Source organism: Scyliorhinus canicula, chromosome 6 (genome assembly GCF_902713615.1).
Source record: "Scyliorhinus canicula chromosome 6, sScyCan1.1, whole genome shotgun sequence".
NCBI lineage: Eukaryota > Metazoa > Chordata > Chondrichthyes > Carcharhiniformes > Scyliorhinidae > Scyliorhinus > Scyliorhinus canicula.
In genome coordinates this window covers 103,587,508-103,599,948 of record NC_052151.1, presented here as the reverse complement: position 1 = coordinate 103,599,948, position 12,441 = coordinate 103,587,508, and the positions used below count along the sequence as shown (strand labels likewise).

Sequence of the window (12,441 nt, the reverse complement as noted above, 5' to 3'; positions counted from 1 at the left end):
AAGGTGGACTTAAATGGACATAAGTAATGCAGACAATTTTCAGGTTAATGAGGTGGAGATTTTCATTGATAAATGAGTAATTGAGTGACCAAATCTCAGCTAGATGGTCTTTTAAAAGCCTAGTATTTAAAATAAAAAAGTAAAAGAGAGCCAACAATTATCTGAGTAATGGTAATATTACATTGTCCTCAAAATAAACAGTTTTAGAAGATGAACCACTGAAGAAACAAACTACAGATACACTCAGTTCCACTAATTAATTGTGCTCAGAAATCTTTGTGGCAGCCTTCCGTTTTGAAAGACGATTGTTTGCATCGTCATGGTCAACCTTGTTGCCTGGCATTGCCTGGAGTGGCTTGGGTGCCCCACTTTGGCACAGCAGTCTTTACTGCATTTGCTGAAAATGAAGACAGTGGGCTGAGAGGATGCACAATTTGCTGGCCTCTGTTTTCAGTGGACCTTCTTCTCTGGCAGCTGAGCTTTTTGTTGCTGCCCATCTCTTACAATAAACTAACAGCCACCTTTAAAAGTTAGGACATCAGTGATTGCCTCCCAGTTGGCACTGTCAGGATCTGCCATCTTCATATCTCACTTGCTGGTGTCTTTGTAGCAAGAGCTATGAGTGCCCAGGAGGTTGTGTTCAGAATGCTTTTAAGGTGCACCAGGCATCATTGGCTTAGGAATGATTGCACGCTGATGGAATTAGCATGTTCAGGACCTGTGAGTTAGTGACTTTGTTCTGTCACGAGAAGCCAATATGTCTGAGACAATAAAGGTGGAAACTATTCAGCCTTTTCTCCTGCCTTGCATATGTTGTCCAGGTCTCACTTCTGTACAGGTGTGTGCTGAGAATGCAGGCTTACTTGTTTCACAGTTTAGTGTTCTCAGTCAGTTTGCTGTTGTCCCACACTCTCACACACAGTTTGGACATAACAGTTGCAGCTTTTATGTGTGTTGCTTTGAGCACAAGTGACAGATTGTTGGTGATTGTGGAGCCTAGATATGTGAAACTGACCACAACTTCCAGAGTCGCATTGTCAATGCCAGTGGCAGAATGGCATCATCCTGGACTTGATGTTGATGGTCAAACCAAACTATTTGCAGGTATGAGAGAGTCTTGGTCTTTGCCACTGAAGGTGTTCCTCGTTATGGACTGTTATTGCAGCATCGTCAGTGTAGAGCAACTCTCTGATGAGGATCCTTTGTCTTGGATCTCAAGAACTAGACTCAACAGCTTTCCATTCATTTTGTTATGAAAGCAAACACCCTCTGTTGATCATTTGATGGCATATGACAGCAGCAGAGAGAAAAATATGCTCATGAGTCAGTGCCAGAACACAAACCGATTTGACCACATTGCGAATCTCAGAGGGTTCTGATGTTGCCCTTGCACAGCTGACCTTACTTATCATGTTGTCATGGAAGGAGGAGATCACATTGAGCACCTTCAGAAGGCAGCCAATCTTCCCTAGTTGGTTAAATATACTACCTGCGCGCATATGGCTGATGCTTTGGATCAATCAATACAATCGGCATATCGTGGACTCATTTATTTACGGTATTTCTTTTGTGACTGCTGGACTGAGAAGAGTATGTCAATCATAGATCCTCCAGTTCTGAAACTACATTAAGATTTGGGATCGATGCGTTCAACTAGAATCCTCAGAGGGCAAAACAGGCAAGTGCTTTTCCCATGATGCGAAGCAAGGTGATGCCTCGATAGTTGTTGCAATTTCTGTGGCCGGAATTGTTCTTGTACAAGCTCACAATCTTTGCATCGTGCACATTCTGGGGCACTGCCCGTCCCTCCCGCAAAGACAGAGGTTTGTGCAGATGCTGCAGGAGCACCAGTTTCCCATGTTTGATGAGTTCAAGTGATATAGCATCAGTGCCTGGAGCTTTGCCCATGGCAAGCAAGTCAGTGGGCTGGATTCTCCAATTCTGCAGCTAGGTGCCGGTGTGGGAACTGTGGCGTTTTACGACGCCAAAATCGGTGTCAAACCCTCGCCAACTTTGGGACCGGTGAGGAGCTAGCAGCGGCGCCGGGTTAAACTGCGCGGTCGGGAACTCGGCCCATCGGGGGCGGAGCATCGGTGGAGGGCCTTCCGATGATGTGCCAAAGCCGTTCCAATGGCGTACGGCACACAACACGATGAGGGGGGGCAGAGACTTTAAAACCGGCGCCGCCCTGATTTGGGCATCGGAAGGGATTCTCCGCCCGATCGCCGATTACTATATCGGCATCGGACAATGGAGAATCCAACCCAATAGCTTTGTTGAACTCCTCCATTTTGGATTTGATATCCAGCTTTGCCATGATAGACAGGCATTTTATGATACTAAGAGCTTACTTAGTGACAGCATTCTCCCTTGAGTGCAACTCCAGGTAGTTTTCCACCTATTTCTCCAACTGTTTATTACAATTGATGATGATCTCCCCTGCCTTGGTTTTCAATAGAGCTGTGATCTTTGCTGATGGACCTGTGCCTTTGCCATTTAATACCTTCATTCGTACCCCAACATTCCCTGTGTCAAAGAATGTCTGGATATTTGCCAGAGTTGTAACCAGTAGGCATTGAACATAGAACAGTACAGCACAGAACAGGCCCTTCGGCCCTCGATGTTGTGCCGAGCAAATGATCACCCTACTCAAATCCACGTATCCACCCTATACCCGTAACCCAACAACCCCCCACTTTAACCTTACATTTTAGGACACTACGGGTAATTTATCATGGCCAATCCACCTAACCCGCACACCTTTGGACTGTGGGAGGAAACCGGAGCACCCGGAGGAAACCCACGCACACACGGGGAGGACGTGCAGACTCCACACAGACAGTGACCCAGCTGGGAACCGAACCTGGGACCCTGGAGCTGTGAAGCATTTATGCTAACCACCATGCTACCGTGCTGCCCTACTTGAGAATTAGAGTAATGGAATTATAGAATTTACAGTGCAGAAGGAGGCCATTTGGCTCATTGAGTCTGCATCCTACTTAAGCCCATGCCGCCATCCTATCCCCATAACCCAATAACCCCAGCTATCCTTTTGGAGACTAAAGGGCAATTTAGCATGGCCACTCGATCTAATCTGCACACATTTGGACTGTGGGAGGAAACCGGAGCACCCAGAGGAAACCCACGCAGACACAGGGAAAAAGTGCAAACTCAACAAAGGCAGTAACCCGAGGTTGGAATTGAACCTGGGACCCTGGAGCTGTGAGGCAGCAGTGATAACCACTGTGCCACCCAAACTGCCTAGCAGTCGGTTGGATTTCTTCTGAAGCAGCACTTTGTACATTCTGATACTTCCTGTTCAGAACCTCACTTGTAATTAATGAGAGCGGACTGCTTGGCTTCAATGACAGGTTTCAACACAGTTATGTTAGTCTCGAACCAGTCACTGTTTTACCATTTTTTTCTTCTCATGTGCCATATTGTAGGTGGCATCCCATCGTGTGTTCCATTTAGCTTCTGCATTCTACATGGAAATGCCGAAGAGTGCCTGTTCTGTAGAATCACGCAACTGTTAGTTTTTCTGTGGGTAAGCGGGTATGGTTGATGTTGGAATGAGGATAGCATTTCTATGAATGAAATGAATGAAAAAGGTTTGAGGACACCAGGGAGTCAGTGCCGTGATAGATGAATGTGTTGAAAATGCTGTTCAGAGAATCATGTCTGATGATGATTTTAAATTTACAGTGCCCAATTCATTTTTTTCAATTAAGGGTCAATTTAGCATGGCCAATCTACCTAGCTTGCACATTTTTGGGTTGTGGGGGCAAAACCCATGCAAACACGGGCAGAATGTGCAAACTCCACATGGACAGTGACCCAGAGCCGGGATAGAACCTGAGACCTCGGCGCTGTGAGCCCGCAGTGCTAACCCACTGCGCCACCATGCTGTCCGTTTATGCACATTATTGACCAGCTGCAAGTCACCTTTCAGTCCTGAGCACAGGGCCCTAACATTTTCACGGATTGAACAAAGAGTTGGCATAATTTTTAGTTTTGTTTGTTTGGTGCAGTGGATTCCTTCCACTTGTTGAGCAGAGACTCGAAGCTCCAAGTGACCACTGAGGCAGATGGGCCATGGCAGGTCAGCACCTTACTAGTCAGAGCTGCCTGACTCGAGGTGGACAGTGGCTGATATGTTGGTCTCTCCCACTCTTGGAAACAGTCCATCGCACCTGTTTTTTAGCACCTGTCCTTTACGCCAGTTACCTGCTGTCCTGTGTGTTGTGTTAATGTACTCCAGTGAAACCGGAGCACCATCTGCACAGTGCTAGCATGAGCAAAATTTATGAAGACGCTGGCCTTCCCAAAAATCCTTCCCTCCACCCCCCCTTACCCTCCCTCGCTGAGTTCAATGGAATGCAAAGCACCACACTTGCCACTAGCTTGATTGCAGCTGGGAAGATGACAGATTTAGACATCAGATCACCTTTGGGCTACACTGCAGTTTTTTTGTCAGGAATTACTTGCCTTCAACTCTCCCAAGGTGCCCACAGCTGGTAATTTGGTTCATGGGTGCCAGAGGTGTATTCATATATTTGTGGGCCTGCATATGGTATATTTCCTGCCCAATTTTGTGAGGGATCCATTTTCCACTTGCCCCACAAGGAGGCACAGCTGAGGGCTTGCTGGTAGAGAGATTGTGTACTGTCAGGTAGAGACTTGCACATTTGGCTGTCATTTTTATTGCAGTGCTGCTCACCAATGTTGTGGGCTGAAAATGAGAAACAAACTAGCACACAAAAATGGAAAGCATCAACACACTTGACACGTCACATCGACCTGTTGGAACTTAGATCTTTAATTATGAATCTAAGGTTAATTTCAACAAAGCATGATTCATTTCACAATGTTATCTGCATCGTGACTTTCATTCTCCATCTCGTTTGGCGTGCTTGCACCGCTGACTTGTGCATGTTCTTTAGCTTTTCCATTGAGGAGAGTTTTGTTTTGATAAATAATGAAAACTGGCTGCAGCTCATTCAATCTCAAATAGTTAGTAAATTGTTTTTTTTATCTTGGGAGAGGATGCATAGGAATTGCTTGGCTGAAAATACAGCAGTGCAATTGAAATATGCCACATGCTCACTGGACTCCGACATAGAGATGTCAGTCGCTTGAAGAGGGAATTAAATTACTGAAATAAATTTTCATTTAAAACCTTGACACGTACAGATAATATTGTATTATCTTTTTCGATTTTGTGTCAAAGCTTATGAATTTGGCCTTGACAAATGTTTTTTCTAGTGCATGTTAAGTGTGAAGTATAAGAACAATGAAAGAACTGAGGAACTGTGATTTATTTTATTTTGAATAAAGTATGTAGATTAAATCTGAATACATATTGTGAATAGTACCCTTTGCAACACTTTTGGTGTTTCCATTATTCCATACATGATATTTGATGGATTAAAGATGCTTGTTTACAAAAACAGCTAATCAGTTTCTGAAGTTATGAAAGAATGCACAATGAATTAATCTATTTAAGATGGTAGTCACAAATATAAAATAATTCAGACCAGGAACCATCAGTGTCTGAAAATAACCTTATCTGTCCATATAAATAATATCAGTTGTAAGTTGTGGTAGACTTCCAACTAACCACAGGAGAGACCCAAGGACAGGTTACAATAGTATATTCATGATTCAAGCATGGAGGGAACTCCACTGAAGGAGCACCCTCCTCTAATGCAGCGCTCTCACCTATCTATCTATCGATCTATCTATCTATCTGTATATCTGTCTAATGTAACAATCACATAGAGACCGTTCTAAAACCACTTTCTCCCCCAAGTCACAGATACAGCCTGCTTAAAAGCAAATTACTGTGGATGTTGGAATCTGAAACCAAAAGAGAAAATGCTGGAAAATCTCAGAAGATCTGGCAGCATCTATTTGACAAAGGGTCATTTGGACTCAAAATGTTAGCTCTTTTTCATCTCCCTACAGATGCTGCCAGACCTGCTGAGATTTTCCAGCATTTTCTCTTTTGGATATAGCCTGTTTATTCAGTCAGTCAGTACACAGAACATTGGTTTAAAATTCTGATCTTGCCTACATTTATTAATAAACTCTTCACCTTGTTTGCAATCTTGTGGCTTCAACTCTCTGTTCTTCTAAAACATAAACAACTTTGCTGGCGAGTTCTACAGATCTCAAGTCGTTGAGGTATAGCATTTGAATAGCATGTGCTTTTACACTAATGCAGAGGTATTTTATCGCCCTTTTACTAAACCTCTTAATTCATTTGTACATTCCTCCCTTTTGGCCTTTGCTCTAGCCAAAGGTAGCCAACTTTTTTACCCTTTATATGTCATCACTGCTCTTATATACAAATATGATGTTTCATTTATGCCTAATTGCATAAACTTAAAAGATTCTCCAGCTCTCCCTTCACCTGTATCCATCTTGTAGTTAATTCTTATTGCCTATTTTTTCTCCCTAGCCTTCATTTGTCCCAATCCAAAATTTATTTTACTTTAATTTCGCCTTCATGTCTGTTTCTGGTGATTCCCAGTTTTTGAGAGGTAAAGTGCTTTAATTCTCAAAATCGCTAGCTTCACAGGGAGCTGGAAACTATTATCACTGGTTTTTAAAAAAAACAAACAACCCATTCTGGCTCTGGCCAAGAGCCCAGTGAGTTCATATGTCAAATAATAGGTTACATTAAAAAAACAAAAGCTGCGAGGAAATTTTGTAAAAAAATCAACTGTCTGCTGAAAGGGATAATTTTCTGCGGAACCTAAACGGGTGAGGAGTGGACAGAGTAAACGTGGCATGCAATTGCATCCCTTTGTGTAATTTCTTCAATTTTGCACAGATGTCATCTCTTTTGCATATCCTTTTTCCCCTTAAACCGATTCCAATTTCCAACATTTGTTACTTGACCAAAGTTAAAATAAATACTTTAACCGTATCTTAATGATGGAGTACTGGAGATAGAGTACTTTCAACTTTCCTGGTTTTGGAGATAGCAACTAAATCTGCTTGGTGATGACTGATTTGTGTCCCAAGTTGTTTGATTTTACCTAAACACGGGAAGTGATCTGCTTCAGGGCAGACAACGCTGTATGGCTGAATTAACCTCCTCAAAGTCCCCACTTCATCTTCTAACTCTATACTTGGTCTGGTATTTTCTGCCTAAATCAATATCTCGTTCCAATATTTGGTCCAAGAGTAGTAGGTTCTTCTCAGCACTGCACATCCTATTATCTTGCTCTCTCTATCTCTCTCCCTCTACTCTTTTTCCCCCACCACCATTGCCCATTCCCAATGTAACTGGTTGTTCAGGACAGACATCCTCCCTGTCCAGCAATCAGTTCCATTTTGCAGATAATCTACCAGTTCCCCAAACACTTTACTCTATTATAAGGCGCACAGATGTGCATTGTAGGCTAATGTATTCCGGAATGACTGAGAAATTGCTGGAAAATCTCTGCAGGTCCAGCAGCATCTATAAGGAGAGAAAAGAGCTAACGTTTCGAGTTCGATGACACTTTGTCAAATGCGGAGCTTTGACAAAGAGTCATCGGACTCGAAACGTTAGCTCTTCTCTCCCTACAGATGCTGCCCAGACCTGTTGAGATTTTCCAGCATTTTCTCTTTCCTTTCAGATTCCAGCATCCGCAGTAATTTGCTTTTATTTAATGTATTCCGGACTTTTCCCAACTTGCTGTTTCCTTTCTGAACCTTTTTAGAAAATCTTATCAAGGATGCACTCGCTCCCAGGACAGCATTTGCTCCTGATGCTCCTGCCTCCTCTGTCAAATTGTCTATTAGTTGCATTCTCGCATATGCCATTCTTGTGATTGCTTTTACTACTATACAATCTGGGGTGTTGTTCTGCTATAAACCTCGCGATGGAGCCCCCCAATCAAATTTCATGGTACTCTCCTCCTCTTTTCTTGATGACATTCTATCACTTCCCGTCTCTGCACAGTTTGTTTTCAAACCTGCACAGTTATTATCAACTTGTTTACATACGGTTTCTTTTTGGGGTTTGACTTCCCAGTGCAGCTTTGGCTACTGTCTTTTCCAACTGTAGCCCACCAGCACAGCTCTACCTCCTTAACTTATTTAGCGGTCTGGCCTCCGTACACGGCTCTTCCTCCTCGGCTTCACCTCCTAACCTGAGATCTCCTTTCAGATTCCTTTGTTACTCATCCTGGGCAGGCTTGCTGCACTAACAGGGTGGTAAATTAAATATAATCACCCAGTTTGAGGTGTCTTGCCAAAGATCGAGTATGAATATCCTGCAACTGTGCAAATTGCTGTGGTGAACTTCTTTCAACTAACCACAGGAGACCTAGGGACAGGTTACAGTAATTTATTGATAATTCAAGCATGGAGGAAACTACAGCACAGAAACCTCTAGAGGAGCACTCGGCACTCTCCTCTGATGCAGCCCTCATAGCTTTAACACAGCTCTACTATAGCAATCACAGAGAACACATTCTAAAACCACTCTCTATACCAAGTCACAGATACAGATGGCTTATTGTTAGTCAGTACACAGAACATTGAATTAAAATTCCAATCTTGCCTACATAGGTTTATTATTTTTTTTATACATTGTTTTTTTAGAGTACCTAATTATTATTTTCCAATTAAGGGGAAATTTAGTGTGGCCAATCTCCCTAACCTGTACATCTTTGGGTTCTGAAACCCACGCACAATGTGCAAACTCCACACAGACAGTGACCCTGGGCGGGATTGAACTTGGGTCCTCAATGCCATAGACAGCAGTGCTAACCATTGTGCCACCATGCCACCTGTAGGTTTATTATTTAACCTTCGCCCAAAAGCTTATTTGTAATCTTACAGATTCAACTGTCTGTACTTCTAAAATGTAAACAACCTTGCTGGTGAGTTCTGGTGAGCTCTCATCCTTGAGATCAAGCATTGGACTAGTATATGCTTTTACTATAATGCAGGGGTGTTAGATCTACTCCCTCTTTTACTAAACCTATTAATTCTCTCTTTCAGCTCTGTAGGCTTTTCTTCTCCGAGAAAGCTAACTTGTTTATAGATTCCCATTTATCATTCTGTAATCAAATAACTCGCTCCATTAATCAGATCATTGATGAGAGCAATCAAGTAGCAGCTAGTCAAAGTCAAAACTCTGACTGTCCACAACCACTTAAAAAAGAAAATGAAGTCAAAAGCAGGATTGAAACTGATCAAAATTGCAGGAATTATATTCAGCACTTTTTCTTATTAAGGTAAATGACTATCCAACTTCAAGTAAGATGTAACAGGCTTCATTTTAAGTAATTTTATCTATAAAGTCCAAGCATCTATTTAATACATTGGAAAAACATTTGGAATTTTGTCATGCAAACTAACTGGAGTGTTTTGGGGGCACAACTGCTCATTTAACTCAAATTCAAATTCAAAGATCATCCAGTCATAAAATAAAGTGAAAGCTGTAGGTCACAATATTCCCAAATCTAACCGTTCATCAGAAACCACACACAGACTAGATCGTGGAAACAAGCTTATGTTCTGTGAGTTGTACAAAACACTCGTTATATCTATATTCCTGTCAAGATGGAGATTGATCAATTTTGTTAGGTGGGGTCATCAAGGAATATGAAATAAACGTGGGGAGTTGAGATACAGATCAGCCATGATCTAATTAAATGGTATAACAAGCTTGAGAGGCCGAATGGACAATTCCTGTTCCAATGTTATTTCACTCTTTGGATATGTGTTTCTGTTGATCAGTCACATTTGCAAAAGAGCTTTCTCACCAGTGATATATCTATATATTGTGATTTTTTTTTAAAAAATGTTTTTGCAGATATTATTTCATTTTGTCAGGTATCTGACCATTAATTGGACTATTATATTACCATGAAATAGGAAAAAAAGACAAATCTTGCATTTATAAAGCTTTCAGTGGCAGCTATAGCTTAACAGATAGCACTTATTATGGCAGCACGATGGCGCCATGGTTAGCACTGCTACCTCACGGCGCCGAGGTCCCAGTTTCGACCCGGCTGTGGGCCACCTACCATGTGGAGTTTGCACATTCTCCCCCTGTTTGCGTGAGTTTTGCCTCCTCAACCCAACGATGTGCAGGCTAGGTGGATTGGCCACGCTAAATTGCCCTTAATTGGAAAAAGATTAATTGGGTACTCTAAATTTATATTAAAAAAACAAGTAGCACTCTCCCCTCTGAGGGAGAAGGTTATGGGATTAAGCCCCACTCTGGGACTTGAGCACAAAGATCTAAGGTGAAACTGCAGTGCTGAGAGACTGCTGCACTGTTGGAGGTACTGTCTTTGCATGAGATATTAAACCGAGGCCCTGCCTGTCCTTTCACGGGGATTTAATAAAGAATCCCTTGACACTTGCACAATAGAGTGGGGAGTTAACCCCAGTGTCCTGGCTAGAATTTATCTATCAATGAATATTACAATAACAGATTATTGGGACATTATCATGTTGCTGCGGAAAGTGCTATATGAATGCAAGTCTGTTTTTCACAGCCCCAGGATATCCCAAAGCACTTTTTCAGGTACTCCTGTGTCTTGATTTTGCAGTGTTTTCTGGAATAGATGGAAATCTTTCTCCCCAAAAAAATCAATGTTCAGCCTAGCCATTTGCCATATTAAAATTCTGCATAAAGAATATTCAATCAAACAATTTGCTTTTGTGGATTGCAGTAAACTTGCAAAGAAGCGTAAGGATGTAGTTGGAAATACTCGACAAGAGATGACTCATATGGTGAATGCAATGGACAGGAGCTATGCTGATCAAAGCACACTTCATGCCGATGAACCCCTTTCTATCAACTTTATGGACTCGCACAACTTCAGTCCCAGATGTAAGTGTTATGGAGTTCATTAAAATTGTTGTAAAACACATCTTTAAAAAGGTAAAAGCACAACACTACAGATTCTGGAAATCCGAAATAAGAACAGAAAATGCTGGAAAAATTTAGTTGGTCTGGCAGTACCTGTGGAGGGAGAAACAGAGTTGACGTTTCAAGCTCATGTGACCCTTCAGAGCATTTCTTTAAAAATGTATTTGGGGATCACATCAGAAATAATTGGTATAGCTTTATTATTTTGAAGCTCCAAAACCATAAATCTGGTTTGGAAATACTTCTTGCCAAAGCTTATGAGTGGTCAAATGATATGATTATGCAGACTGAAAACTGAGCACATGCCTTTTCAATCTGGCAGATTCCAAGTGGAATCAAGCAACAGGGTGGCCAGAGAAGGTGCACACATCAGGGCCGGAATTCTCCAGCCGTTGGGGTTCTCTGTTCCCACCAGTAGTGCATCCCCACCTGCGGGTTCCCCGACGGCGTGGGATGGCTTTGATGGGAAATCCCATTGCCAAGCAGAGGGAGTAGAGAATCCTGCCAACAGAGAATGGCGCACAGCTTGGGGGACTGGAGAATCCAGCCCAGACAGCGTGTGGTGTGAATATTGGGAGCCCAATAATTCCCAGGAAACGATTCCAATGATATGATTATGCAGACTGAAAAATGAGCACATGCCTTTTCAATCTGGCAGATTCCAAGTGGAATCAAGCAACAGGGTGGCCAGAGAAGGTGCACACACCAGGACCGGAATTCTCCAGCCGTTGGGGTTCACCAAGATGGTGCACTCCAGCGCTGACCCAACAGTCAGCAGGACAGGACCAATTATCATACAGCCACTAGGTACAAGTACCATTGAAGCCTGATCCAATTGCTGAAAGCCTGCCTACCCGTTAGCAAGTGTATCCGGGACCCAAACCACCCTCGACTGATCAGAATATGCTCCCTATTCTTTAAGAGTCCATTAACTAGCTTACTTACTCTGAGCACCTGAATCCATCCCCCTCCCTGATGCACCAACACCCACATGCATCTGCTTGAGTAACAGCCTTCAGTACTACACTCTTCTAAGCCAAGGAAGCAGGAACTCCAGCAGAGGAATTTGCATTTATTTGTTGTACCCAAAAGCATCAGCCAACTCCCATTTACTTGTTACACTGACTTGTGTTGCAGCCAAAAATGGTGTCACCTTCCATGAACCCTGAACTTAAATCTACTTTCTGAAAAACTGGTTATGTGCGACATGAATATGTTACTTTGGTAGTAGCATCCACTGATTTTTTTTTTTTTTTAAATGTTTTTTTATTGAGTTTTCATATTTTATATATGACAAATTACAAGTTATTAGAGAGAGAGAAAAAAAAAAGGAAAACACAAAAATTTAACATGAATATTTACAGGTAAGCATCTTCATAACAATAATTGTGGCCGCCCCCTTTAGCCAGCATACATATTTTACATTCCCCAATATGGCCGAGGCACATGTTTATAGGCATTTATTTATAGTTTGGTTTTGGGCCTTGGCTTGCCATCAAACCCCCATACCGAGCCCGTAGCCCCCCCCCCCCCCTCCCTCCCCCCGGCTACCT

At 42.5% G+C, this 12,441-nt stretch overlaps 1 protein-coding gene across 8 annotated transcripts in view; it reads left to right on the top strand.

Annotated features, from left to right (window-relative positions):
* ptprk (protein tyrosine phosphatase receptor type K) overlaps positions 1-12,441 on the top strand; it is a 740,572-nt gene that overhangs the window by 600,241 nt on the left and 127,890 nt on the right. For all 8 annotated transcript variants that reach the window (XM_038799792.1, XM_038799788.1, XM_038799790.1 and 5 more), the window contains one exon: positions 10,689-10,849. In XM_038799792.1, coding sequence (XP_038655720.1) covers positions 10,689-10,849 — 161 coding nt within the window. The remainder of the gene's footprint in view (positions 1-10,688; positions 10,850-12,441) is intronic.